Source organism: Rhinolophus hipposideros (genome assembly GCF_964194185.1).
Source record: "Rhinolophus hipposideros genome assembly, chromosome: 12".
Lineage (NCBI taxonomy): Eukaryota > Metazoa > Chordata > Mammalia > Chiroptera > Rhinolophidae > Rhinolophus > Rhinolophus hipposideros.
The window spans coordinates 3,219,532-3,247,294 of record NC_138058.1 but is presented as its reverse complement, the minus strand read 5'-3'; the positions used below and the strand labels follow the sequence as shown (position 1 = coordinate 3,247,294).

The following is a 27,763-nucleotide window of genomic DNA, read 5'->3' as shown; positions in this document are numbered from 1 at the left end:
TACCTGCGTCAGCCGCGGTGACACAGGCTTGGAGGCACGTGCACCTCAGTCTTTTCACCCAAGGCTCCTGCAGTTCTCCTTCCTGCAAAACCTTCCGAGTGCCCTTCAGGTGGGAGAGGGGGAAGGAACAGCGTCCAGGACTAGCTGACGGGAGACGACGCTTCTGGGCCAGTGGAGCAGAACACTCGCGGGGACACAAAGGTGACCTGACTTTCGGTTTGCTGCTGTGGCACCAGAAAGTAAAAGCATCACGGAGCAGAACATTCTCGGGGAGGGACGATGAACCACGTAAGAAAGACACACTAAATTAGGGATGGGCGCTAAGGGAACGACCAGTCTGGGAAGGGAACGGAAGTCTTGGGAGTATCCAGAGGTATATTCTGATTTGTAATTAGAAATATGTAGATCTTTGTCTTCATCCACACTGGTCCTGGCACAGAGCTCCAAAACTTCTTGAATTTCCTAAGTGACAGAACAAAAGTGTCTTTATGTTATGGAGGTGACTTTTGGGCCCCATCCAAGGATGCCAGAACTCCCAGCCTCTGGAGAGAGAAGGGCCGGAGATTGAATCAACAGCCGATGGCCAGAGATTCCATTAATCACGTCTATGTGATAAGGCCTCCATAAAACCCCAAAAGGATGGAGTTCGGAGAGTTCCGGGTTGGTGACACATGGCGATGTGGGGACAGTGGTGCACCTGGAGGGCAGGCAAGTTCCCTGCCCTTCCCCCAGGCCTCGCCCTGTGCACTCTTCCATCTGTTGTTCCCGAGTTCTGTCCTATAATTAACCAGTGATATCGTGAGTAAAATGTTTCTCTGAGCTGTGAGCCACTCTGACAAATTAATCGAACCCGAGGAGGGGGGTCAATCTATAGCCAGTTGGTCAGAAGCACAGGTGACAACTAGACCTGATGGCTGCTCCTGTCCCACCTAAGAAAGCTTAAGAAAACTACAGGAAGGACGGAAGAAATCTGTTACAGAAAATGAAAATAAGACATAAATGTGATGCTAAATATTAAACAAGTATTTTGTAAATCTCTTTAAAAATTAATTACTGCTTTAAAGCAAAAGCGATAATGTAAAAAAAATATTGACAAAAATGGCACAAAGGCCAAGAGAAGGGGAAGTGTATAGTGTTGCAAAGTTCTCACACTAGAAATAAATAACTAAACCAGCTCCACACAAGTATGGCCAACTTACTTTCGACAGAGGTACAAAAGTAATTCACTGGGGGAAGGGCAGTCTTCAAATAATGGTACCCGAGTGACTGGCTGTACATCAGCAAAAAGATGAATGTTGACCTAAACTTCACACCTTCTACAAAAATAAACTCAAAATAGACAACTGGGTTATAGATTTAAATGAAAAGTATTAAACTATAAAACTTTTAGGAAACAACATGAAAAAATCTTTGGGCTGGTGAAGAGTTCTCAGACATGATACCAGAAGCATGATCCACCAACAAACAAAAACTGGGCTTCATCAAATTATTTTGCTTTGCAAAACACCTGGAAGATGAAAAGTAAGGTATGGATCAGGAGAAAAGATTTGCAGAATGCTTGCGTTTATATTCTAGATACAAAGACCTTGTATCTACAGTATAAAATGCAGTCTCAAAATTGAACAGGAAGACAAACAATCCACTTAGAAACGAGCAAAGGACATGAGCAGACACTTCATTGAGCAGGTGCAGACAAGCCTATGAGACGTGCAATGTCGTCAGGCCTCAGGGGCTTGGGTTAAAACCATGAGCCGTCACTGCACACTCATCAGTGGTGAAAACAACACAGGAGCATCATTGGCTGCAGGTCAGGATGTGGAAGAGCGGCCACTCACCCACTGCTGGTGGGGACACAAAACGGCATGGCTACTTTGGAAAAGTCTGGCAGTTTCTTCTTGGACATTTGTCCCAGAGAAATGGAAATGTGCGTTCACACAAAAACTACATGCATGTTCAGAGCGGCTTTATTTGTGACCATCCCCAGTGGCGAACAAGCAGGACGTGCTCCTACAGGAGGCTGGTTAACACTGTCATACCCACCTAGAGGACACACAAGCAGCAAAAAGGAACAAATGACCGATACACGAAGTGACCGGGATGCACCCCGGAGAATGACATCAAGCGGAAAAAGCCAACCTCAGAGGTCACAAACTGATTGTATTTGCAAAATGGTCTTGAAAGAATGAAACCATAGCAATGGAGGGCAGACTCATGGTTGCCAGAGGTTAGACGGGGGCAGAGATGGATGTAAGGGGACAGCACACAGAAGCCTGTGGGAATGGAGCTGTTCTGTCTTGTTTGTCGCATCAATCTGCACATGACAACAGTGAACAGAACCACACACACACACACACACAGTGCGTGTGAAACTGGTGAAACAGGACCAGCTCTGTGACTTGACCCAGTATCAGTCTTAGTTGTGAATCTGTAATTTAAATCAAAGCTAAAATTTTTTACTTTACCATTTTTACTGCTGCTAAAAAAACCTGGAGAGACTTAAACAGAAGATGTCAGTGGTGGGATGGAGGCAGGCAGACTGAGGCAGTGGGGAGTCCAGCTGGGATGATAATGGGGAAGGGGTGGGGGGTGTCAGCTGAGAGTCAAGATGGCTCTCGTTTTTTTCAACAGTTTGATTAAGCGAAGCCAGGATGTACCTTGAATGGATAATTTCTCTCAGTTTAGCCCGACATGCCTTATTAGTGGAAGTCACCTAAAGCCATACTCAGAAAAGAACAATCTTAGGGAACTTTATTTTTTAAAGTGTGTTTTTCCAGGACCCATAAGTTCCAAGTCAAGTAGTTAAACAATCTAGTTGTGGAGGCCGCAGCTCACACTGGCCCATGCGGGGATCGATCTGGCAACTCTGGTGCTACGAGCATGGCTCTCTAACCAACTGAGCTAACCGGCCACCCCCTTAGGAAAGTTTTAACGAAAAGCACTTTACACTTGCACAAGCGTACACAACGCTAGTGTATTGCCAGCGCTGTAAAACAGGCAAGAACGGGACAGCCCAAATACCCATCACTGGGCCAGGACAATGGAACGTACACAGAGGGCACTGCCACCCACCAGGTTTTCGAGACTGTATGAAAAAGAATGCAAAGTACCTCGACACACTTTTAACAGTCCATGTTGATGTGGCATTTTGGCTATGCCACATTAAATAAAATAGAACATTAACATTATTTCTAAGATACGGAAACAACTGAAATGTTCATTAAGAGGTGAATGGATAAAAAACGTTGCTAGTACATTCACACAGCGGATTCCTCAGCCTAAAACGGAGATCCTGCCATCTGCAGCCACTGGTGGGCTGAGGACATCCTGCTGACTGAAACGAGCCAGTCACAGAGCATGTACAAATGTCAAACTCACAGAAACAGAGTGGAATGGTGGGTGCCAGGGACCTGCTGCCATAGGACGAGTGTCCGCAGACTGGCCTGCAGCACTGCACCTGTGACAGTGCTGCGCTGTTCACCCCAAAGGCAGATGGCAAGGTCAGGGTCCCCCCAACACACACACACCCCCACCAACACACCCCAAAGGGGCACAGGAGGCTCTCGGAGGTATTTATCACCCGACTGTGAACTGTGTGCAGTTAAGTACTTGCAGTGTTTCCTAACAATTACACTTCAATAAGGCTGTTGGAAAACATTTCTGTCTCTTGCTTTTACTTTAACGTGGCCTTAAGAAAACAGAATTGCACACATGGCTTGTGAGACGTTTGTACTGGACCGCGCCACTCTACATGGATAGTAAATAGTGGCCACCGCCTGTTGAAAGAGGCATACCAACTTCTATGCATACCCTTCCGTCTGTCACTGCACCATTTTTTAAGGGGACGCCCGTGAGTTTGCAGATAAATACAGCACAAATCAACTTCAGGACTAACTACAATGAAACCTTGAGTTCTTGCCTGTCAGGTCTTGGTTGTGAACTCTAGACACCTTGAAAACAGTGCAGAGTAACTGGTCACACTGCCACTGAGCTACTCACATTCTGTACTCTGGCAACTCTCCTCACCCGAAAGGCCACATGGAGTTAAATGACATCCAGTTTCACTTTGATATTCATAGCTGCCAGTTCTGCCACAAAGTACCGGAAAACATAAGGCACAGAGACAGTGTCGATGGTGTCACTGCGATGGCACACAGTGCAGCTGTACTTCCTGTTGCGCATGGCCGACCACGACGGCGGTGGCTTCTCCAGCAGCGGAGACAGCAAGCTGCCACATGTCACGCACACGTGTGCTATTGAGCGGTCGGAGCAGTTGAAGAGGCGGTCATGGAGGAGGAAGGATGCCCCGTGGGCCAGCAGCGCGTCCCGCTCCATCTCCCCAAAGCGGACCCCGCCCTGCACGTTCCTGCCCCCGACAGGCTGGTTAGTGAGCCTGTCCCGGGCACCGGTGGTCCTGACCTGGAACTTGTCCGAGACCATGTGACGCAGGCGCTGGTAGTACACCACGCCGACGAAGATGTCTGCGTCCAGCTCCATTCCGCTGATGCCGCTGTACAGTCTCTCGGTGCCGTGGAAATCGTAGCCAGCGGCCCGCAGCATGTCCCCAAAGTGCTGCAGGGCTGACCTGTCCTCCGAGAAGGTGAAGGGCGTGGCGTCGTGGCAGAGGCCGTGCAGTGCTGCTGACTTGCCTGCCATGCTCTCGATCAGCATGCCGATGGTCATGCGTGACGGGAAGCCATGAGGGTTGAACAGAATGTCAGGGACCATGCCACTCTCGCTGAAGGGCATGTCTTCGGCTGGCCACAGCCTGCTCAGGATGCCCTTCTGCCCGTGGCGGCTGGCGAACTTGTCCCCAATGGTGGGGTTCCGGGGGACCCTCATTGTGATGCACACACACTTGAACTTCCCACTTCCGGTGTCATTACCACACACTTTGATGTTATCCACGATACAGTCTTCTTTACTCCTAGGAAATGTTACAGAAGATCAAGCTGTTTGTGCAAACTTGCAAACACGTAAGTTTGACTGATACAATCGGGGCTTCACAAGGACGTTTGCAAAGTATTCTCCAGCCCAAATAGCAGGCCCCCTGGAAACATCTACGAATGGGGCTGGTTATGTCCCCACAGAGCTCTGATCCCCTGAACAGCTATTAGGGAACTACTCTAAAGACCTGCCACTGAAACCAACCTTATAGGTGACACAGGCACCTGTAAACACTTTTATTTTCCTAAGAGGCACAACAAACCTGACATCTTGGCTAGCAGACATTGTTAACACGCATGAGAGGATCAAGTTTGAACTACAGCTTTAAAATGAACCAGGTCTCTCATCAATGTGACACGAACCAGAAGAAAAGCACGGGTGGCCTAACACACAGGCCTCTGTCTCACTTACAAAATGGCCATTCCGTCATGACAGAGTGTCACCGACCAATCCCCCGCTCAGAGCCCTCGGCGCCCTGTCTCACCTGTAGAACACCACTGTACTCTCCCCCGTGTGCAGGTTCAAATAGCTGTAATACGGGTCTCCGTACTGCAGTCGAGCCCCGACAAAGGGCAGCCCATCAGTGTCCAGCTTCTGTGCAGTCCGCGGGTCGCCAGGCTTGACCCCAAACACCAGACTATCATCCCCTTGCTTGACTTTTTCAGACAGATCTATGAACTCGGACTTGTAAACGCTGCCATGGGCAAAGCCTCGTTCCCAAGAGGCCTTATTCACAATCTGTGAGGTCACAAAACCATCAATTTAAGGGACTGCAGCCAAGCGACAATTTCAAAATAAAACTGGTCAGAATCGTGCTCGGTGTAGCGCATCTGGCATGCAATTAAAATTGTCCATTTTCCCATCACCTACGTGAACTCCCTTACAAATGGCCTAATCCCTAATCATCACCGACACAAAGGGCAACTCCCAAGGGCACGTCACATTCTCGCAGCATCTGCGGAACCACACACGGAATGTGTGTATCTGGATGCTTGTGACTGTTTGGGGCTGCCACTCAACTCCAGCTGGGAATTAGCCATCTAACAGCACTCATGCCAAACACCAGGCGCGGTGGACACAGGATGGCCCTCCAGTGAGTGCACCTCACTCAGTGAAACTCACCATGGCGTCTTCCATGTCGTAGCCGGTGTAGGAAATAACGGCAACAATGGCGTTGGTCCCAATGGGGTAATTGTCCATGTCATAGTGGTCATACATGCACGGCCTCACTAAAGGGCTCTGTGGGGTCTGCAGGCGGTACAGCTTGTTGTCGGACCGGTCCCGGTACGTGAGAAGCGGGAACCCCATAGTCTGCTTGCCTGCAAATGGAAAATTCCTGAGCATCTCGTTTCTCTCCGATTATGGTGGTGACAGATAGAATTGGGAAAAACTCAGTATTTGTCAAGGGATGGACAAATCGTCTTGGTTATGCCTATGGTGTGACAATGAAGTGGACGTGCCCAGATCAACATAACCAGACAAAGTAAACAGTGCCGAGATGAATATGGACAGAGGCATCAGCATGACACTGTGTGTACATTTGGAACACATCCCAAACCTTTCTAAACCAGTTAATGGACACATGAGAAATGTGATAAAAGAGAAACGGGATATAAGGGATACAGGATAGTACTGGGCCGTGGGGGAGGGGGGGCGGGGAGAAGGGATGAAAGGGGATAGTAACTGATCTAATTACTTTCTTACACACACACACACACACACACACACACACACAAAATCACTGAGTGCACTGGACAGAACCTGGAGAGGCATTCACACTAACGGGTGAATTTCCAGGTCAGTTTTTAATTGTTTTTGGCCTGATGGCCCAGTCAGTACAGCGGATACTACTTAAGACAGGAAACCAGTCTTATGGTTTGGAGAACCAAGACACAGAGTTCAGAGCATGACAGCAACTGAAAACGGGTGTTTCAGAAGGGAGAGTCTCAAATTCTGTACATGAACTGAGCCCAGATCTTTGGTGACATCTGAATGATACACACATGGGACATTTCCCAGTGGTCCTGACCATGCTTCAGTTGCCATGTCCAGCTATGTAATCTGTCAGTTAAATCTAAAAACCAATCCTCTTCAGAGGAACACAACAGAATCCACAGCCTTTAAAACATATCATTCATAACGTCTATGGTATGACCCAGGATTACTAGACGTACAAGGTCACAGGAGGCTATCACCCACACTCAAGAAAAAATGCAGTCGACGAGACATCCTGATGACCCAGACGTTGGAAGTAGCGGACAATGATTTTAAAGCACCTCTTGTATAACTCTGCTCAAAAATGTAAAGGAAACTATGTTAACAATGAAGATAAGAATCTCAGAGAAAATAAAAACTATAAAAAGACAAATGGAAATTCTAGTCCGAAAAATGAAGTATCTGAACAGAACACAAAAATCTGAAAGTGATGACAGATCAACAAAAATGATCCAATCTGAAGAGAAAGAATAAGATGGGAAAAAGACAACAGAAAACGAGTGGCGCATAGTACATTAAAGGTTTAACGTACATGATGCATAACTGAAATCTAAGGAGGGAAAAAGAGTGGCACAGAAGCATTATTTTTAGAAAAAATGGCAGAAAATGACAAATTTTATTAAAAACTCCACTTTAAAACAGATTCAAGGTATCCAGCAAACCTCAAGCAAGAAAACACAAAGAACACCAGAGTCAATCTGCTATGCACCAAGAATAAAGAGAAAACCCGGAGACGTCATCAAAATGGCAGCGTGAGGTGAGGCTCTGGAAATCTCACGTGCAATTTACAACAACTTGAACAACTATAACTCCACAAAGGACTCCCTGCACAGCAGACAGGCAAGATGAAGAGGCCCACTACTAAATTCACCTAAAGGTGGGCAAATTGTGCAAGCAGGGGAGGAGGAAAGGGAGAAGTGCGGAGATGGAGCCGCATGGGCGCAGTACGCAGACCTAGCTCAGTGCTCCGAGCTCGCTGAACCCTGGAACTACCACAGCTGTGGGAGAAAGAAGAACTCGGACTGCTAGGGCTCCATTTATGGCTTACAGGGCTGAGGGGACAGCACATTACACGGGTGAACCCAACGCTCACAGCAGAGACCTCGGAGAAAAGACTGAGGGAAGAGGCTGAAAACGGTGATTTAAGCCCTCACTTCCACAGAGAACTGGAGCCTTAGGTTCTGAGACTAGCCGCCCCGCCCTACCCTCCCAAAGTTTGCCCCACACCCACCTGCCCGGGGCTAGAGGCGGAACAGTAGCCTTGTCAGATCAAAAGAACAGAATATTTGCTGTTCTGAGAATTGTGGTCTGCAGACACAGATTCACAGCCCAACTAGTTCTGGCAAAGGGGAGGGAGCTGTGGAAGCAGGACCAGCTGTGGTGGTGGTTGAAGCCATTGCTCTGGGCCAATTCTCACAACTCACCCCGCCCCTAGCCCCACCTATCTGGGTGGATCCCTGCAGGAGTAAAATGGGCTCTGAATCTGGTGTGGGAAGAGCTTAAGAACTTCAAAAGCTCTCCACATACCCTAATGGACACTGCACCCTGTGACTCAGGCGAACTATTAACAGAGGAGAAGCCCGCCTTCCAGGGAATCCCCCCATTGTGTGAGAAGCTGGAATAGTGCAGAGAAAATATAACACTACAGTGTGAGAACGAAAAAAGGCTGCAGTCGGAGAGAAAATAAAACATTCTACCAACACGTACTGGAAAACAAAAGAAAGACCTTTTCCTATCAACCTGTTGCAGAACCCACTCCTGCAGAGGTCTAGGAAGAAAATAAATCATTAATTGCCATGAATAACCAAGGCAACAAGACAGCTCAGAAAGAAAGTGAAAAGTCTCCAGAAAAGGAACTTAAAGATATGGAAATATGTGACTTAAATGACAGAGAATTCAAGATTGCAGTTCTGAAAAAACTCAATGTGGTGCAAGAAAACACAGAAAGGCAATTGAATGAACTCAGAAACACAATCAAAGAACAACATGAGCATTTTAAGAAAGAGATTGAAATTTTAAAAAAGAACCAAACAGAATTTCTGGAGATTAAGAACTCAATAGAAGAAATTAAGAATGAAATAACCAGCTTAGGTAGTAGAGTTGACCAGATGAAGGAAAGAATCAATGAAATCGAAGATAGAAACCTGGAAATGACACGGATGGAAGAAGAAAGAGACTTGAGACTTAAAAGAAATGAAAGAACTCTAAAAGAACTTTCTGACTCCATTAGAAAGATCAATATAAGAATAATGGGCATACCAGAAGGAGAAGAAAGAGAGAAGGGAACAGAGAGTATATTCGAACAAACAGGCGAATATATTCAAACTTGTGGAAAGAACTGGATCCTCGAATCCAAGAAGCAAATAGAACACCTAATTACCTCAACCCCAACAGGCCTTCTCTAAGGCCTATTGAAGCTGTCAAAATCAACGGTAAAGAAAGAATACTCGAGGCAGCCAGGGAAAAGAGAACGGTAACCTACAAAGGAAAGGCCATTAGATCATCATCATATTTCTCAGCAGAAACTCTACAAGCCAGGAGGGAGTGGAACCAAATATTCAAACTATTGAAAGAGAGAAATTATGAGCCAAGAATAATATACCTAGCAAAGATATCCTTTAGCTATGAAGGAGGAATAAAGACCTTTCCAGACATACAGAAGCTGAGGGAATTTATAATACACGACATGCACTCCAAGAAATACTAAAGGAGGGTATTCGACCACCACCATCAGGGACAATTTGTGGTAACCAATACATAAAAAAGGGGAGAGTAAAGGCCTGAACTGGAATGTTAGAAGGAGAAAGTAGGTGTGCTGAAGAAAATGGAATACTCTAAATATCAAACTTTCTTGTACATAAACCTAAGGGTATCCATTCAAAAAAAATCCAGAACTGATATATATACTGTAATAAAAGAAGAAACAAAAGGAAACATCATAGAATACCACCACACAGAAATAATAGACAACAAAAAGGCAAAGAAATAATGGAGAGACAGTCTTACCAGAAAACTAAAGACAGAATGACAGGAAATCCTCACATATCAGTAATAACCCCAAAAATAAATAAATGAACTGAACTCACCAATCAAAAGGCACTGAGTATCAGACTGGATAAAAAAAACCCAAGCATATGCTGTCTCCAAAGACACATCTCAGCTACAAGGACAAGCATAGACTCAAAGTAAAAGGGTGGAAATTGACACTGCAAGCAAATCGTACCCAGAGAAAATCAGGTGTAGCTATACTGATATCAGATGAAACAGACTTCAGGGTGAAACTGGTAACAAGAGACAAAGATGGACATTTCATAATGGTAAAGGGGACTATACAACAAGAAAACGTAACAGTCATCACTATTTATGCCCCCAATCAGGGAGCCCCAAAATATACCAAGCAACTACTAACAGAACTAAAGGGAGAAATTCACCAAAACATAATTATACTAGGGGACCTAAATACGTCATTGACAGCTATAGATAATCATCCAAGGAGAAAATAAATATTGAAATAGCGGCCCTAAATGACACATTAGATGAAATGGACATAATTACCATTTATAGAGCACTTCATTCTAAAACATCAGACTACACATTTTTTTCTAGTGTGCATGGAACATTCTCAAGGATAGACCATATATTGGGACATAAATGTAACCCCAGCAAATTTAAGAAGGCGGATATCATACCAAGCATATTCTCTGATCACAAGGCTTTGAAACTGGATATTAACTGCAAAAAGAAAGCAGGAAAAACCACAAATACATGGAGATCAAACAACACACTTTTAAAGAATGACCGGGTCAAAGAAGAAATTAAAGGAGAGATCAAAAGATACATAGCAACAAATGAGAACGAAAATACATTTTACCAAAATTTTTGGGATGCAGTAAAAGCAATTTTAAGAGGGAAATTTATATCATTACAGGCCTATCTCAAGAAACAAGAAAAATCCAAAATAAAAAACATCATGTTACACCTTTAAGAACTAGACAAAGAACAAATGAAACCCAAGGTCAGCAGAAGAAAGGAAATAACAAAAATCAGAGCAGAACTAAATGAAATAAGAGAACAAAAGGACAATAGAAAAAATTAATGTGACAAAGCTTGTTTTTTGAAAAGATTAACAAAATTGACAAACCCTTGGCTAGGCTCACTAAGATAAAAAGAGAGAAGACACTAATAAAATCAGAATTGAAAAAGGGGAAGTTATCACAGATGCCACAGAAATACAAAGGATCGTTCAAGAATACTGTGAAGGACTATATGCCACCAAATTCAATAACCTAGAAGAAATAAACAAGTTCTTAGAAACATATAGCCTTCCTAGGCTAAACCATGAAGAACTGGAAAAATCTAAACAGACCAACCACCAGTAACGAAATTGAATCAGTCATCCAAAACCTTCCCAAAAGCAAAAGTCCTGGACCAGATGGCTTCACTAGTGAATTCTACCAAACCCTCAAACAGGATCTAATACCAATCCTGCTCAAACTCTTCCAAAAAATTGAGAGACAGTACTCCCTAACTCATTTTATGAGGCCAACAGTACCCTGGTACCAAAACCTGGTAAGGTCAACATAAAAAAAGAGAACTACAGACCAATTATCTCCGATGAATCAAATACAACAATGCATTAAAAAGATTATTCATCATGACCAAGTGGAGTTCATCCCAGGGGCACAAGGATGGTTCAACATCCGCAAATCCATCAATGTGATACATCACATACACAAAATAAAGGAGAAAAACCACATAATTATATCATTTGATGCAGAAAAAGCATTTGACAAGATACAACATCCATTTATGATTAATACACTTAATAAAATAGGTATAGAAGGAAAATACCTTAACATAATAAAGGCTATATATGACAAACCCTCAGCAAATCTCATAATTAACGGTGAAAAACTGAAGCCCTCTGCTCTCCATTCAGGAACGACAGGGCTGTCCCCTATCACCTCTGCTTTTCAACACAGTGTTGGAATTCCTTGCCAGAGCAATCAGGCAAGAAAAAGAAATAAAAGGCATCAAAATTGGGAATGAAGAAGTTAAACTGTCACTCTTTGCATATGAAATGATGCTGTATATAGAAATCCCTAAAGACTCCACCGGAAAGCTATTAGAAACAATAAACGAATACAGTAAAATGCAGGCTACAAAATCAATGTACAAAAGCCCACTGCATTCCTATATACTAACAATGAAATCTCAGAAAAGAAATGAAAAAAACAATTCCTTTTGCAATTGCAGCATAAAGAATAAAATACCTAGGAATAAACTTAACCAAGGTTGTGAAAGATCTATATGCTGAAAACTACAAGACATTTTTAAAAGAAACTGAAGGAGACACAAAGAAATGGAAAGATAATCCGTGCTCATGGATTGGAAGAATCAACATAGTTAAAATGGCCATATTACCCAAAGCAATATACAGATTTAATGCAATCCCCATCAAAATCCCAATGGCATTTTTAAAGAAACAGAACGAAAAATCATCAGAATTGTTTGGAAGCACAAAAGACCCCGAATAGCCAAAGCAATCTTAAGAAAAAAGAACCATGCAGGAGGTATCACACTCCTTGACTTTAGCTTGTGCTAAAAGGATACAATAATCAAAACAGCATGGTATTGGCAGAAAAACAGACCAATGGAATAGAATTGAGAACCCAGAAATAAAACTACATATACATGGACAGATAATTTTTGACAAAGAAGCAAAAAACATACAATGGAGAAAAGACAGCCTCTTCAATAAATGGTGCTGGCAGAATTGGAAAGCCATGTGCAAAAGAATGAAATTGGACTGCTGCCTGTCACTATGTACCAAAATTAATTCATAATGGATCAAAGACTTAAGCATAAGACCTACCACAATAAACTGCATAGAAGAAAACATAGGTACTAAACTTATGGACCTTGGGTTCAAAGAGCGTTTTTTGAATTTGAAGGCAAGGGAAGTAAAAGCTGAAACAAATGAATGGGACTATATGAAACTTAAAAGCTTCTGCACAGCAAAAGAAACCATCGACAAAATAAAGAGGCAACCCACTGAATGGGAGAAGATTTTTGCAAACAGTGTTTCTGATAAGGGGCTAATATCCAAAATATACAAGGAAATCATGCAACTCAACAACGAAAAAACAAACAACCCAATTGAAAAATGGACAGAGGATCTGAAGAGACAGTTCTCCAAAGAGGACATACAAATGGCAAATAGACATATGAAAAAATGCTCAACATCACTAATCATCGGAGAAATGCAAATAAAAACCACAGTGAGGTATCACCTCACCCCAGTTACAATGACTATCATCAGCAGGACAAATAGTAACAAGTGCTGGAGAGGCTGTGGAGAAAAAGGAACCCTCATACACTGTTGGTGGGAATGCAGACTGGTGCAGCCACTATGGAAGGCAGTATGGAGGTTCCTCAAAAAATTACAAATAGAATTACCATATGACTCAGCAATCCCTCTCCTGGGTATCTACCCAAAAAATCTCTGAACATTTATCCATAAAGACACGTGTGCTCCCATGTTCATTGCAGCTTCCTTTACGGTGGCCAAGACATGGAAACAACCAAAATGTCCTTCGATAGATGAATGGATAAAGAAGTTGTGGTATATATACACAATGGAATACTACTTGGCGTTAAGGAAAGATGATATAGGCACATTTGTGACAACATGGATGGATCTTGAGAGTATAATGCTAAGCGAAATACGTCTGACAGAAAAAGCAGAGAACCCTATGATTTCACTGATATGTGGTATATAAACCAAAAACAACAAAAGAATAAGACAAACAAATGAGAAACAAGAACTCATAGACACAGACAATAGTTTAGTGGTTACCAGAGGGTAAAGGGGGTGGGGGTAGGGGGATGAGGGTAAGGGGGATCAAATATATGGTGATGGAAGGAGAAGTAACTCTGGGTGGTGAGCACACAATGTGATTTACAGATGATGTAACACAGAATTGTACACCTAAAATTATGTAATTTCATTAACAATTGTCACCCCCCCCCCAAGAAAAAAGATGAAACAGGACCATTTGTGACAATATGGATGGATCTTGAGATTATAATGCTAAGAGAAAGGAATCAGGCAGAAAAAGCAAAGAATCATATGATTTCACTGGTATGTGGTATATAAACCGAAAACAAGAAAAGAACTAGACAAACAAATGAGAAACAAAAACTCATAGACACAGACAATAGTTTAGTGGTTACCAGAGGGTAAAGGGAGTGTGAGGTGGGAGATGAGGGTAAAGGGGATCAAATATATGGTGATGGAAGAAGAACTGACTCTGGGTGGTGAACACACCATGGGATTTATAGATGATGTAATACAGAATTGTACACCTGAAATCTATGTAACTTTACTAACAATTGTCACCCAATAAACTTTAATTAAAAAAAAAAAAGAATAACGAGAAAATCTTATGAATAGAGGAAAATATCATGTTACTATAGGGGAGCCACCCTATAACCGCTGGACTTGCAGTTAGAAATGAGAGACCCAGAAGGGACAGCTAACATCTTTAAGTACCAGAAAACAACCTGTCCAATCAGAATTGTAAATCCAGTTGCTTCAAGTGAAGAGGAAATAGGTATTTCAAAGAAACAAAAACTCAGACTATGTAGCCAGAGATCTTCACCTGTAACAAACGCTAAGGGAAATTTTCCGCTGAAGGGGACTCACACCCTGTGAAAAGAGGACATTCAGGAAGGCACTGGTGTGACCGGGACACGGGTGCTTGTAGTCATCACAAGTGGAACCACAGATCTCAGACCAACCCAAATCACTGAGGATTGTAGAAAATAAATTACCTTTTTCTTCAAAAATGTCAATGTCCCGAGAAACAAAGCAAGACCAAAGGTCTGCTCAAAAGAGACTAAAGAGATGTGACAACTAAACACAGCGTGTGATCTCAGACTAGGTGCTCCACACAAAAAATTGCCACAAGCCTTGTTTTTGGTACAACCGATCAAAAGTTGAATAAGGAATATAAAATAGTTGACAGTATCAATGTTAAGTTTCTTGATTTTAATAACTGTCCTTCGTTAGAGAAATGACTATCTTTGTTAGGAAACACACTGAAGTATTTAGGGGCAAAGGGCACCATACCAGCAATTTACCTTCAAATGCCAAACAGTTGTGAAAAATAGGGCAAAATATGAGAATCAGGCAAAGGGTTTACGGGAGACCTTTGTATCGGTCTTGCAACTTGCCTGAGTTCGAAGTGGTTTCGAGACAAACAGTGAGAAGCATCTGTCTCCCGTAGGTGACCGCCACCCATGCCCCCTCACCCATCTGGCACTGGTACATGTTCCGTGGACTCTGGTTGTGATCCGAGAAGGGGATGAAGTTGGCCACCACACTCAGCAGGCTGTGTGGGAAGAGCTCCTGGTGCGTGGTCACTCCGGATGTGACCTCATCCTCAAAGACGGCGATGTTCATGAACATCTGGGGCACAGTAGGGGAAGGGGGCGTCAAGACTGCTGTCCGGGTTCAGAGCAGGGTTTGCGAGGACCATAGGCCTTAATACGCCATTCCACATGTCCCCTGGACCATGTGTGAAGGGGACGGGAAGGAGCTCGCTTTAAGCAGGTGCACAGGCCCCCCATCTGCAGGGACTGTGAGTGAGCCTGGGTGGGCAGGTGAGGCGGGCAGGGAACCCTCCGACTCCTGTGCGAGTGCCGGGACCCCGGTCTCAGTGGCTGAAGGGAGCTTTGGCTTTCTTTTGGATGCGGTCGCTCTTAGGCTATACTCCCCTTACAAAAGCAGCAGCAAGAAATGTGCGGATGTCACACACGACCCAGCAGCGTACCTGCTCCATGGTCCCAATCAGCTCCTCTCTGCCCAACTCCACGTTCTGCACAGGCCGCACCAGCCTGCAGGGAGTGGTGAAAAGGAACAGTCCTGGGTACAAACTCGGTTTTCCTGTCATGGGGACAAGTGCCACCTCCATCCAGGGAGCAATTCTTTTTTCTCTCAACACCTGTTTTCAACAATAAGCGAGTTTAGAGCAGAGCAGTGATGGGTTCTGTCCCCCGCCACCCAGGAGGCAGGCAGAGGGAGATGGAGGTAAAAATCAGCATCTTAGGAAATTAATTATGCAGGGATCAAAGAGGGTGCTCTGCCAGGCTTATTGCCCCCTAGAATGCCACTCGCACCAAATGTAGAGTGGGCAGAAGCCCTACTTTCTTGGGGGCTCAGCCACACTGCCAGGCAAACCAGTTGTGAGTGACTGAGATTGTGGCAAAGGTACCAGGAAGGTACATGGACACATCTAAATAACATTCTGCTCTCTGATGTCTTAAAATACTGCGTTACTGGTTGTATTTTAAAATGTATTTAATGAAAAGACCCTTCTACCTGGAAATTAAAACACAAAACCTATATATCAAATCTTACGGAGATTCACAAACACATTATCAATAAAAATGAAGAATGAATATAAATGAATTAAATTCTTAAATCAAAAGTTAAAAAATGAATAAAATAACCTCTCCAAAAAGCACAGGTAAAGAAACTGCAAGATCGGGGCGGATGGTTGGCTCAGTTGGTTAGAGCGCAGCGCTCATAACACCAATGTCGCCGGCTCGATTTCCTCATGGACCAGTGAGCTGCGCCCTCCACAACTAGATTGAAAACAACGACTTGACTTGGAGCTGATGGGTCCTGGAAAAACACACTGTTTCCCAGTATTCCCCAGTAAAGAAAAAAAAAAGAAATTGTAATATAGATAAACCCTGAAATTAATGAGGTAGAGTACAAAAAGAGGTTCAAATTAATAAATCAAAATTCTTGGTTCTTTAAAAAAAACACACAAACACAACACAAAACCCAACAAATCAATACTTAACCGAATAAAGAGAAAAAAAAGGGGAGGGGAGAGGCCCACAAATATACTAAGAAATGACAAGGAGGGGGGGAACATTGAAACAAAATTTTAAAAGCATGGGTTTCTTTTGCATACCTCCAATGGGCTTTAAGTGTAATTAAATCAAAGTAAGTTTTTCAGGTTTTTTTCAAAACTGAAAAAACCCAAACGAAATGCAAGAGACGAGCGCATGAACTACCGTCCATCCTGCCACTGCAGAGCCCGGCTTCTAGAGGCCGGATTGCTGAGTGGAGGCTTGGAAGGGTGTCTGCTTGACAATCCGAAAGTGTATTTCCAAGACCACAGGGCATGGCTTATAATGTGCATCTCTTTGCTATTATGTTACTTGAAATACGAAGTTCATGTTTTGAGAGCCCTTACGTGCCACCAGCATTTACAAAGAAGTTAAAATTGTTAGATTAACAGCCTCACTAAAACTACCCAAAGAGTTGTACAAGTCACATATCTGTCACTGACCCCAGCACAGCAAGGTACCACCAGAGGGAATGTAAGGTACGTTCAGAATCAGCGTCTGACCAGCAGGCCCGACCACCCTAGATGGCCCAGGGCTACCTGAGCAGCTAGAGGAGGACTGAAACCCAAGAACAAGGGGCACAACGATCCACAAACTCAAGGTCACCTTGAAATGCCGGAGAGAAGATGCGACGCCGGGGGCAAGCTCCTTGTCTACCCAGCCCACCATGACGCCATCCAGCAGGACAGGGTAGCACTCGGTGTACGGCTGGTGTGGAGCTCCATCGACTGGCGTGACCCCTGGGGAATGACAGACCGGGTTATCACATCCGGATGCCTTTCCAAGACTGGAGAGTCCGTCCGGATGTCTGCACCGTCACTGCAGACACCCAGTGATCTTGTTCCTGAAGCAGAATGGCTGCTCGAAGTCAGCATGCCCCCACGGCATCTGTCACCCCAGACCTTCCATAGTGCCACGTCCTCCTTCCCATCTCTCCTTCTGCAGCCAGAGACACTGTCCTCTCTATATTCACCCCTCCTTTCTAGCATTTCCTACACTTGGACATTTTAATCACTGGTGGCAAAGGCGATTCTTGTCCCTGCAGAGAGAGAACCTACAATTACAGTGATCGTAACCCACGAATCTCGAGTAATTGGGAATCCCCTTCCCTGGGGCTCCTCAAAGGCCTCGTTCTCCTTGGCAGAATTACTTTTAAGCAGGGACTTTGTGACTTGTGACCCAATAGCCTCTGGCTCCTTGAGAATACCTACCACCTGAGTCCTGGGAGTAAGGCTTCAGCGTGTAGACCCCTCCACAGATCATGCCTATCTCCAGATCACAACTGAGACCCCGAGGACCGGAAGACTGAAAGGGGCACCATGACGAGTGACTGTGACCCCAAACCCAGCAGCACACCTGAAGGCCAGCAGGCAAGATAGTCTAGTCCGCCAGTAAAGGCAGAGAGCAGCTGCCAGGCCCCCAGGAACAAAGGCTGTGGCTCTGCGAACTTCAGGGTACAGAATGGACAACCTCCTTTTTAACTGCTTCCTGCTCAGTGACGCAGCGGTCGGACCAGCAGGTGCAGCCCAGTGACCCCAACATCACTTCTGGCGTTAAATGCTGCTGTAATTTAAATGCTTTAACCTCCTTTTTTCTTTTTAACGAACGAAACATGAATTTCTGCTCCACTCATTTGTGAAGCATGGACCTGACCTTCTGAGGAGAAGCCCAGGAGTGGCCCAGCTCCTGCACAGAAGTGATACAGCCCTGTGGGAATTCTCACGGCATCTGCCGTGCAAACGCACACAGCCCACGCACCGAGGTTGCAGAGCAAAGCTGGGATGGACGCCGTGTACACAAACTGCGTGACCACCTCACATACGGCCGTTAGGTGGTTCATCAGGCCGCAGGGCTCCCCGTCGGGGGTGTGCACGGGGCACAGGAAGCCCCAGGACTCTGGCAGCAGCCTGCGCACTGTGGTGGTCCTCATCTTGGCGAAGTCGGCCCCTCTGTGCACGCAGCGGAAATGGGAGAGGTAGCGGACGAAGTTCAGCTTATCTGCCACAACACAAAGTCCAGAGTCTTGCAGGAAGCCAAGCCCTTGATAAAACAAAAGTCATTCAAAAACAGGCTGCACTTAAAAAGCCTCCAGATTTCACAACCCGTCTCAGCCCAGCTGGTCGCCTAGCTTTTCTACGAGCACCTCCACGGTGGGGACACCATAGATGGTCACACAGCAGCAAGTGCTCAGAGGGGTCCATCAGAGGGGCTGGTGAACACACAGGCAGCTCTCAGTCCTAAAACAATCTGCACACTATTTATCATGTGAAAAAACGCAGGTTTCTGGGCCTTCACTGCCACTCTTAAAAGTGCTCCGGCCCATTCTGACACAGCGGCTTAGGGATGAAGGGCAAGAACCCTCCCAACCACCTGTCCAGGTGACCCTCCCCGAGAGATCTGAGCCGTCTTTAGTTTTTTAAGAGGCATAGGAAATGTACTTGATCATCAGAACTGGATTGAAGCTACACAGGCACCTCGTCAAAAGCCCCACACTGACAGCCTACCGTTCAGTTTCACCTGTTTTAGATCGCAGGTTCCCAGTAGCAAGAAGATATTCAAATGGTTTTGTAAGGTCTGTTCCCAGATTAAAAATCTTCATCAAGTTTTCAGTGTTTATGGACACACTGGTCTTCTGAGCCTTCTTGTCTAAAGCTATCTTAATAGATACTAACCAAGCCTCCATTTTTTCCTGAAATGAGAAAAAAATTTAACGTATGTTTACTTGAAATTACCAATAACAGAAAACTTCCGCCTCATTTCAATTTGTATCAAGGAAATTCTAGGCTGCTGAAAATTTTCAATCTAACTTTATGGATAGAGCAGACAGACACAAGTTTTTACAGTTCAGTAAGAATTTAAGAATAACTGACTCGACGAGGAATCAGGAGATTTGTAGTTACCTCTAAGATTAAGTCACTTTAAGGGATTATCAGAATATCAAATACCACCAAATCGACTTATGAATCATTCTTGTGCCACGCACACTGTCCACATTCTGCCCACTCACACCGTCCATGCACACTTACAGACACTCACATGGCTCTGGTAACTGACAGTGAGTACCGGAGTGTTATCATTCTCTCACACACACTCACTCACCACCCCTCCCCCACACTGCTGTCGAACAGTCTCACACACACACATACCCACATCTCTGGTCACTGACAGCACTGCAGCGTTGCTGTCTCTCTCTCTCTCTCTCTCTCTCTCTCTCACACACACACACACACACGTGCGCGCTCTGGTCACTGACAGTAGTACTGGAGTGTTGGTGTCACACCCCCCACAGTCACATTCATATACACCCTCACTCACACCCCCGGCTCTGGTCACTGACAGTGAGTTCTGGAGCGCTGATGTTAACACTGAATTAGCTCCGAGGCTACACACAGGGTTAGTTCCTGCAAGTCTGAGGTCACAGCATTCTCATCCACTGACACACAAGCACGTTCTGTGTGTTTCTATGGACAGACCCCTGCGGACTCAGCACCACTGCATGCACAGCCAGCAGCTGTCCTGGTGCCTGAGCAGCGTCAGCCGACATTGCATGTTCTCGGCCTCCGTGCACTGAGGAACCTCCCCAGCACTCCAGCACGGAGCCCACAGGCCATAAGCAGCAAAGTCACCAACACAGAACACAGATGTCAGCAACAGAACCAAGCGGACCCTCGTCACAGTATGAGAGCTGGAACGAGAAGGCAGAGCGTCGCCTCCCAGACCTCAACCAGGAGCACAGGCACCAGGGGACCAATGTGTCACCACCCCTCGCATGTCTCCGAAGGACCACGAAAGCACTGTGAGAACTGACACCGGGGTACAAGGATAGGGCAGCGAGGGGGTGGATGTGGACACACGGGCTCTATTGTGCAGAGCACAACCATGTGCAGGGCGTGTGTAGAGGCCACTTAGACTTAACCACCACTGGTATGAGCAAGATTAGGTCCCTTACTGTTAGGTAAACAAACAAACTAGAGTAGAACAAAGAGCTGCAGTCAACTGCCCAGAGAAACTACACGGCAGAGGAAGGCCGGTGGGGGCCATCACCCTCCTGCACAGGTCAATGGCCAGTGAGGGCAGGGCACGCACCTTCAGAAACATGAGGAAGAGCTGCCCGGGTGTGAGCACTTCCTGGTTCACCAAACTGTCAGGGTTGTCCTCCACGCACTCTCCTTTGGCCAAAGCGAAGAGCTTCCGGGTCATGAGACAGAGCACGTAAAACTTTTCAGTATTGGATTTCAGGTGGATACAGACGCACTGGCTGTCAAAATAAAAAGAAGCTGAAGACAATTCAGTTGCCACTACTTGACGCCCCACTAACCAATTCATATTTACTTCAAAGTCCTTGCTCGTTTTCAAAACATCACTTTTTACTTTACAGGCAGTATGAGCAGCAGAACAGAATATGATCCGAAGGTCTGGAGCTGTGCTGGCCAACATGGTAGTGACAAGCCACATGAGCTGCTTAAATTTCTATTGCAGCTGACCCTTGAACATCACATGGATTGGGGCACCGACCCCTGCACAGTTGAAACCTATAACTTTTGACTCCCCAAAATTTCAACTTTGGAGGGGACTGTTTCCAGGACCCCCACGGATACCAAAACCTGCAGGTGACCAAGTCCCTTCTACAAATGGCATAAAACAATGCATCCAGTCAGCCCTCTGCACCCACAGGTTTCCCGACTGAGGACCGAAAATGCTGTTTTCAATCCCCAGCTGGTTGTGAAACCTGGGGTACAGAGGCCGACAGTATTTTTGTTGAAAAACAAAATCCACATATAAGTGGACCCGCGCAGTTTGAACCTGCATTATCTGAGGGTCATGTGTAATTTTTAAAGTGGAATGCCATCAAGATTTCAGCCTCTCAGCTACACAAGCCACGCAAGTGCTCAGCACAGCCCATGGCTGGTGCTGGTCTAGAGCAAGGCTCCCTCAACAGTCCCCATGGTGACGAGACAGCCCTTCCCTCGGGGGACAAAGCGGACACGTGCCTGTGACTTTCAAATGGTCAGAAGGAAAAACATCTACATAAGTGCAGAGAAGTAAAGCAAATGTAGTAAAAATGCTTACATCTTGTGAACGTTAAGTGTCCAAAGTATTATTTTTGCAGCAATTGTGGACGTTTGAAGTTATTTCAAAATAAAAGCTAGACAGTACAAAAAATAAAATACACCCTCAAACAAGAGGGCGGTGAGGATGGCCACCAAAAGGAAGCAGCCCCTGCTTCGCCAGACTGATTCTATCCCGAGGTCCATCTTGATTCTGATGGCTCAGGAGCCCCCCCCCCCAATATCAACACCAAGAACCAGTGACCCCCACCCTGGGAAACCCAAGGCCAAAGCACACGCACTTAAATAGGAACTCCGCAGCCTGCTCATTTGGACACCACTCAGGAAGACTGAGTTTCACTCGGAAGCGTTCACCCAGATAGTGAAGAACCTGTTTTTGGGTGGCACAACCCTCGTCCACCACAATCCTTAGCATCTGAGAAACGGAATTCCTAAAGAAAGAGTCGTCCTCTTTTCCTTTGATGAGCTCCTGAAAAATCTGATAATCGGAAAAGCCAACAAGTGCCTGGAACAGAAGAAAGGTTTTCTTTTAATTGCAAATAATGACTAAATCATCCAATTCATTAACAATTCTTATTTTTTTAATACCCAAGAAACATTAGCACTCCATTATTATTAACTCCACCATTCTAGGGGCGGCCGGATGGCTCAGTTGGTCAGAGCACAAGCTCTGAACAACAGAGCTGCCGGTTCGATTCCCACATGGGCCAGTGAGCTGCGCCCTCCACAACTAGATTGAAGGACAATGACTTGGAGTTTATGGGCCCTGGAGAAACACACTGTTTCCTAATATTTCCCAATAAAATTAAAAAAAAAAATTGAAAAAAAAATCCAACACTCCAGAATAAGGGTATCGCTCGTAAGGCAGACACCAGCACGACCCCAGTGGGCTTCGCCTCCTGGAAGTCTCAGCCTGTAATGTCCTCCCTAAACCAGGGCTTCCCCTCGTTGGGCCGGCTAAGTCTGGTGAAGATGAAAAGGCCCAGCAGGGGGACGTGAGGCCTCTTGCCCACAGCCCACTCTCACTAGCCGCTCTCACCATGGAAGGGGGCCCTGCAGCCCAGTCAAGCCTTCTACATGACTGCAGCCCCGACAACTCTCTGTGACCTCTGGAGGCCCCAGCCAGACCGCGCAAATTCCTGTCCACAGGAACTGGGACACAGAAACGCTCACCGATGTGTTTTACGCCACCAAACACCGAGGTAGTGTTATGCAGTAGGTAACTGACACAGCATGAACTCTGCTAAGGAGAACCTGTCCATTCTGCACAGCAAACCACTGCATCACTAAAGAAATACATTCAGCAAGTCCCACCTTCAGTGCAAATCCCAAAGGAAGAAAAAACAGTTCTTTCCGGTAAATGAAGTTCAACATCACCGTGCCATTTTCCAAGTAGTGAAGGTTCATGTTGACGGCGGAATGCTCTTCCCTCACACAGTGCATTGACACTCCTGTGGGAACAAAGCCTGGAGCTCAGGAACCCTAAGCTGCTTCAATCATTGTTTTTTTCTGAATTATTTTTACCCTTAGAAATCATTAGAGCCTAATCACTGTTTAGCCAAGACTGGCAACCAAAAATGCCTCCAAACCTTGCCAAGTGTCCCCTGGGGTGCAAAATCGCTCTTGAACAAAGGCCAGGTGGCCATCAACCAGAGAGCTGAGGGGAGGGGCGAGCCATGGTACCTGGACCAGGTTCTGGGGCCACACGCACCTCTAGCCGAGTCAGGCCAGTCTTCAGTTTCTGACACAGTAACGTAAATACATGTATTCTTTCAGTTTAAAAGGAATGGAGCAGTACAAAAGGTGGGTTCCCTACCATGAAATCTCAACACAGACATGCTTAATAGAAAAACAAAAATGTATATATATGAGAGAAAACATCAATGATTTTAGATGCATCTCCTTTAAAAAAAAATGGCTTAAGACTTTTCTATGAGACTGTTCCAAGAATCACTGCAGCTTACCGTACTGAGTATAGCCAGGCCCCCTGGATCTCCATTTGGGCCTCACCGTAGCAACGGGGAAATTTCTCCGAGGCATGATCAACATTCTGACAACCTTTTCGATGCCATTGACTATAAAATAACCTCCCATTTCCTGCCAAAGAGACGAATTATCATGTAAAACAAAGATATGTAACTAACTTAAATGGGACACCAACTAACTGCAAACATCAAAGTCACTCCCACAGATGCGGTGTAATGTGCTGAGGGGCATACAGGTGACAGAGCCATGGGTCCCTGGAAAACTGTCAGTGTGTGAACTAAATCTTCTCAAGCACACAAGAAAGGTGCAAGGGCCTGGGAGGAAAGTGTGGAAGGAAATCAGTACTTTCTCTACCAGACAGTCCTGACTTAACTTGCCTTTCTGTCCCCTAAAATGACTTCAGTTTTCAAATGACATTAAAACAAATAAAAAACAGTAACCATTTTGTTTCCAGATGAGTATGGTTTCCCAAACAAGGTATAAAACTGCTGACTGTATGAAAGCTCTGGAAACCAGAAATTCAGACTATAGGAAAACATTTTTAATCGCTCCAATCAATATCACATTTCTGCAATAAACAGCTCCTATACTGATTGCCTACCATGAAGCAACCATGCCATGCTAATACTCTGTGTTGTCATAATACGTCATTCTCACAACGAGTGGGGTAGCTACTGTGCCCGTTTGCAGCAGAGGAAACAGGCTCAGGAGACTGAACTGCCCAAAGCCACATGACTGGTAAGTGGAGCAGCTGAGTGTCAAACCCAGATGTGACAGCACAGCCCTCTTCCCACTGATAATACAGCACCCCATGCAGGCAGTCTGCATGTCTTGGTTACTGCAAAGCCACCTCACACAGCTAAAAGAAATGCCAAAGGGAAGGCAACTCCAGCATTTAATATGCTCACAGAATCTTACTGTTGGTAAAGGAGACATTTTAGACAATAGTTTTGTGGGTTAAGGTGGCTTAAAAAATAAGTATGTCTCTAAATGTGTACCATTCAGAAAACTGGGGAAACTACCAATTCTCCCCATAATACCCTCTACCGTACAGCCACTTTTTCACACTGTCTCATTTGAGACTCATCATGAACCATACACAGCATCAGACAAGACATTAATGCCCCATTTTGCCTTTGCAGAAACGAAGCAGGGAACAAAAAACTGAGTCCGCACTCAGGCCCCTCACATCGCCACCTGGCTGCCCAGTGCCCGGACTGCGCTCACCTCTGGTTCCTCATGGTGTTCAATGAGGGCTTTGGGAGAAAGGCTGTACAAATTGCACAGCTTGGACTTCACCATGATGGGAACATAGCCAAGAAACTGTTTGATGACTCCTCTTGAGACTCCATTCACTGCCCAGCTGATATCGGCCTAAATGAAAACAATGACTTGAGAAAAAAGAAAATCTTGGGATCTGCAAGAAAAAATGAGTATTTTAAAAGAGGAAGGAGACCATAAATTAAATGATTTTATGCTTTTAGATTTAAAAGCTGGGATTTCTTGGACGACAGTACCAAGAAAGCAGAATTCTGGTTACACTTTATTAGGCACCAGCTTTATTCTCAGACATGTACAGCATGTGAGTCACACATTGTCACTTGCACTCACTGTCAACTTTCCCCGGTAGGTACTCCTCCGGCCCCGGCATTCTGCTGGATAAACACTGAGCTCTTTGCAGATGCTTCCCTTGGGGACTGTGGGAGGACTGATGACAGCATCCACGATAGTGAGAGAGATACGCTCCTCTTTGAAAGCAAATTCAAAGGGAGGTATAGCCTGAAATACAATTCACACTATTAACTGCTTGCATGTCCAAGGCACTCTTTCACTAAGACCCTTCTAAATCCCATGAATTTTCTACAAAACGATAATGCTGACGTGACACATCTAAATGACAGTGAAAGCTACTTCCAGTCTACTCACACCCTCACCACGTACCTAAAACTAGAAGGCATTAACTCCAATATTTGAGTGTCTGCCACGTGTCAGATTCCTAGAAGCTTCTAGGAACGTACGTATACAGAACAAAGCTGTTCTCTGACCCAGGAGCCTGCCTCCTCTCTTCTTTCTTTGCATCCTCTACAGCACAGCAAGACTAATGGGACTGCTGCTAAGAGAGCAAGGATATGGAAGCATCTCCTGATTCAGGACCAGACACTAATGCGATTCTTGATGCTGATATTTGTACATTCATCCACCTGTGGCCTCACACTGAGGCCAGAGTCAGGCAAAGAGGACGGCGGTGACCATGGTGGTTCTTGCCCTTCCCCAGCTGCTGCTTTTCTGTACCACTCCCTGGGGGAAGCTTTGCTGTTCCACTGAGGAAGGGGCACCACTGAGCTCTCCTAGCATGTTAACCACGCACAGCCAACGGTGGTTGAGACGCACAGCCCAGGCGGACCTCCTCCCCACTCTCTCAGCACCCAGAAACTGTTCTACAAGATGCTACGGTTCCCAATCCCATATAAATCCACGAATCACAAATTCATCTTCCCCTGGTCGACTGGAGCCCAAGCCCCGCGCTGAGCCTGGCACAATCACAGAGCACAACCATTTGGGATTACACTGTGACCTCTCAGCCAACTCTCTGGGGCCCTGTCGCCCGCCTCCTGGGTCTCCCCTTCCCCTTCTCCTCCCCCCACGCCCGCCTCCGGCCTCGCAGGGCCCCTTTGCTCTGCCGGCCCGGGCGGCGCCAGCGAGCGCGGAGCCGGGAGGGCTCCTGAGGCGCCGCACTCACCTGCACCGCGTGGCCAAGCCCCTCGCGCACCGCGTAGTTGAAGGACTCGACGTGCGCCTGCGTCAGTTCCTGCAGCGCCGGCTTCTGCTGCTCCGGCGGGACCCCGTACGAGGGGTCCGTCAAGTGCTTGAGGCTGGGCTCGCGGGGCAGGCCCCGCCACCGGCTGCCAGGATCCATGCGGCACCTGCACGCCTGCCTCCAGCCAGTCTCCGCAGCGCCGGAAGGAAGCACGGCGCCCACGGCCTGCTGGGAGATGTAGCTCTTCTACTTCCGCCGGAAACCTTTCCGTCCTTTTTATAGGGCCGACTTGGAAGCGAAACCATGGCGTGAAGGGGCCGGTGTGCAACTGTAGCGAGCCGGAACGCTCCCGCCCCACTCGGCGTCGCCCTCTGGCTCTCGATGCTTCCACCAGTAGGGGCGGGTGGAGAGCAGTCTTCGGAGCGCCGCTGTGTTCCCCGCGACCGCTTCCCGATCGTCGCTGCTGCCCGCCCTGGGCAGACCCCAGCCGCGTCTCGGCTCTAGGAACCAGCTGGCTGAGTGCCCTCTACCCCAGTGGAATCGTGAGGGCCCCTCGCGGGACGGTCGGGCGTCTGCGCGCGCTGACGGCTTCCTTCGTCCGGGGCTGCGGCAGCCGCCACGGGGCCTCCGGCCTCCAGCCTCCCCGAGGCCTGGGAGCCACCGCCTTCCCAGTGGGATTTACCAAGGAGGCCGCAGCCTCGTCTTCCGTGGGGGTGTCTCTAACAGCCGCGTTCGCTGTGGCGGGGTAATCCACGAGGAACACACGCACTAAAGTGGAACCCTTGGTAAGTGTGCGGGATGTCACCTGTGGCGCCGGCGCCACGACTCGGAGCGCGAGCCAGTGCAGCTGCCAGGTACCGTCCTGAGCCCCGGAGCCCCCTCCGGCCGTGTCACCTGTCCCCGGGAGTGGCATGGCTGTGCCTGGTGTCCGCGTCCCAGCCACCGGTGGCCCCACACAGCCACGTGGGACGTGTTGCTCCTCCGCCGTGTTTTGGACTGCTGTTAATCGCGCGCCAGACACTCGGAGAGTTCGTCACGCGAGCTGCCTGGTGCCGGGCGTTTCCGTTTGCGAAGATGTTTTGAT

The 27,763-nt window shown here is 46.4% G+C and overlaps 1 protein-coding gene across 2 annotated transcripts; it reads right to left on the bottom strand.

Annotated features, from left to right (window-relative positions):
• Positions 1–323: 323 nt before the first annotated feature.
• POLR1B (RNA polymerase I subunit B) lies at positions 324–26,879 on the bottom strand. 2 transcript variants are annotated; one of them, XM_081067898.1, is made up of 16 exons: positions 26,662–26,874; positions 25,533–25,700; positions 25,149–25,295; positions 23,900–24,032; positions 23,250–23,386; positions 22,217–22,440; positions 20,953–21,124; positions 19,384–19,555; positions 18,625–18,906; positions 17,473–17,606; positions 15,777–15,947; positions 15,256–15,412; positions 6,067–6,263; positions 5,429–5,682; positions 3,997–4,924; positions 324–462 (listed from the first exon to the last, which is right to left on the bottom strand). In XM_081067898.1, exons 1-15 carry the CDS (start codon positions 26,836–26,838, stop codon positions 4,042–4,044), a joined length of 3,408 nt encoding a protein of 1,135 aa, XP_080924024.1. In that variant the 5' UTR covers positions 26,839–26,874; the 3' UTR covers positions 324–462; positions 3,997–4,041. The 2 variants fall into 2 exon arrangements, with proteins under 2 accessions (XP_080924024.1, XP_080924023.1); XM_081067897.1 differs by lacking the exon at positions 324–462 and having other exon boundaries at positions 1,944–4,924; positions 26,662–26,879.
• Positions 26,880–27,763: the final 884 nt, after the last annotated feature.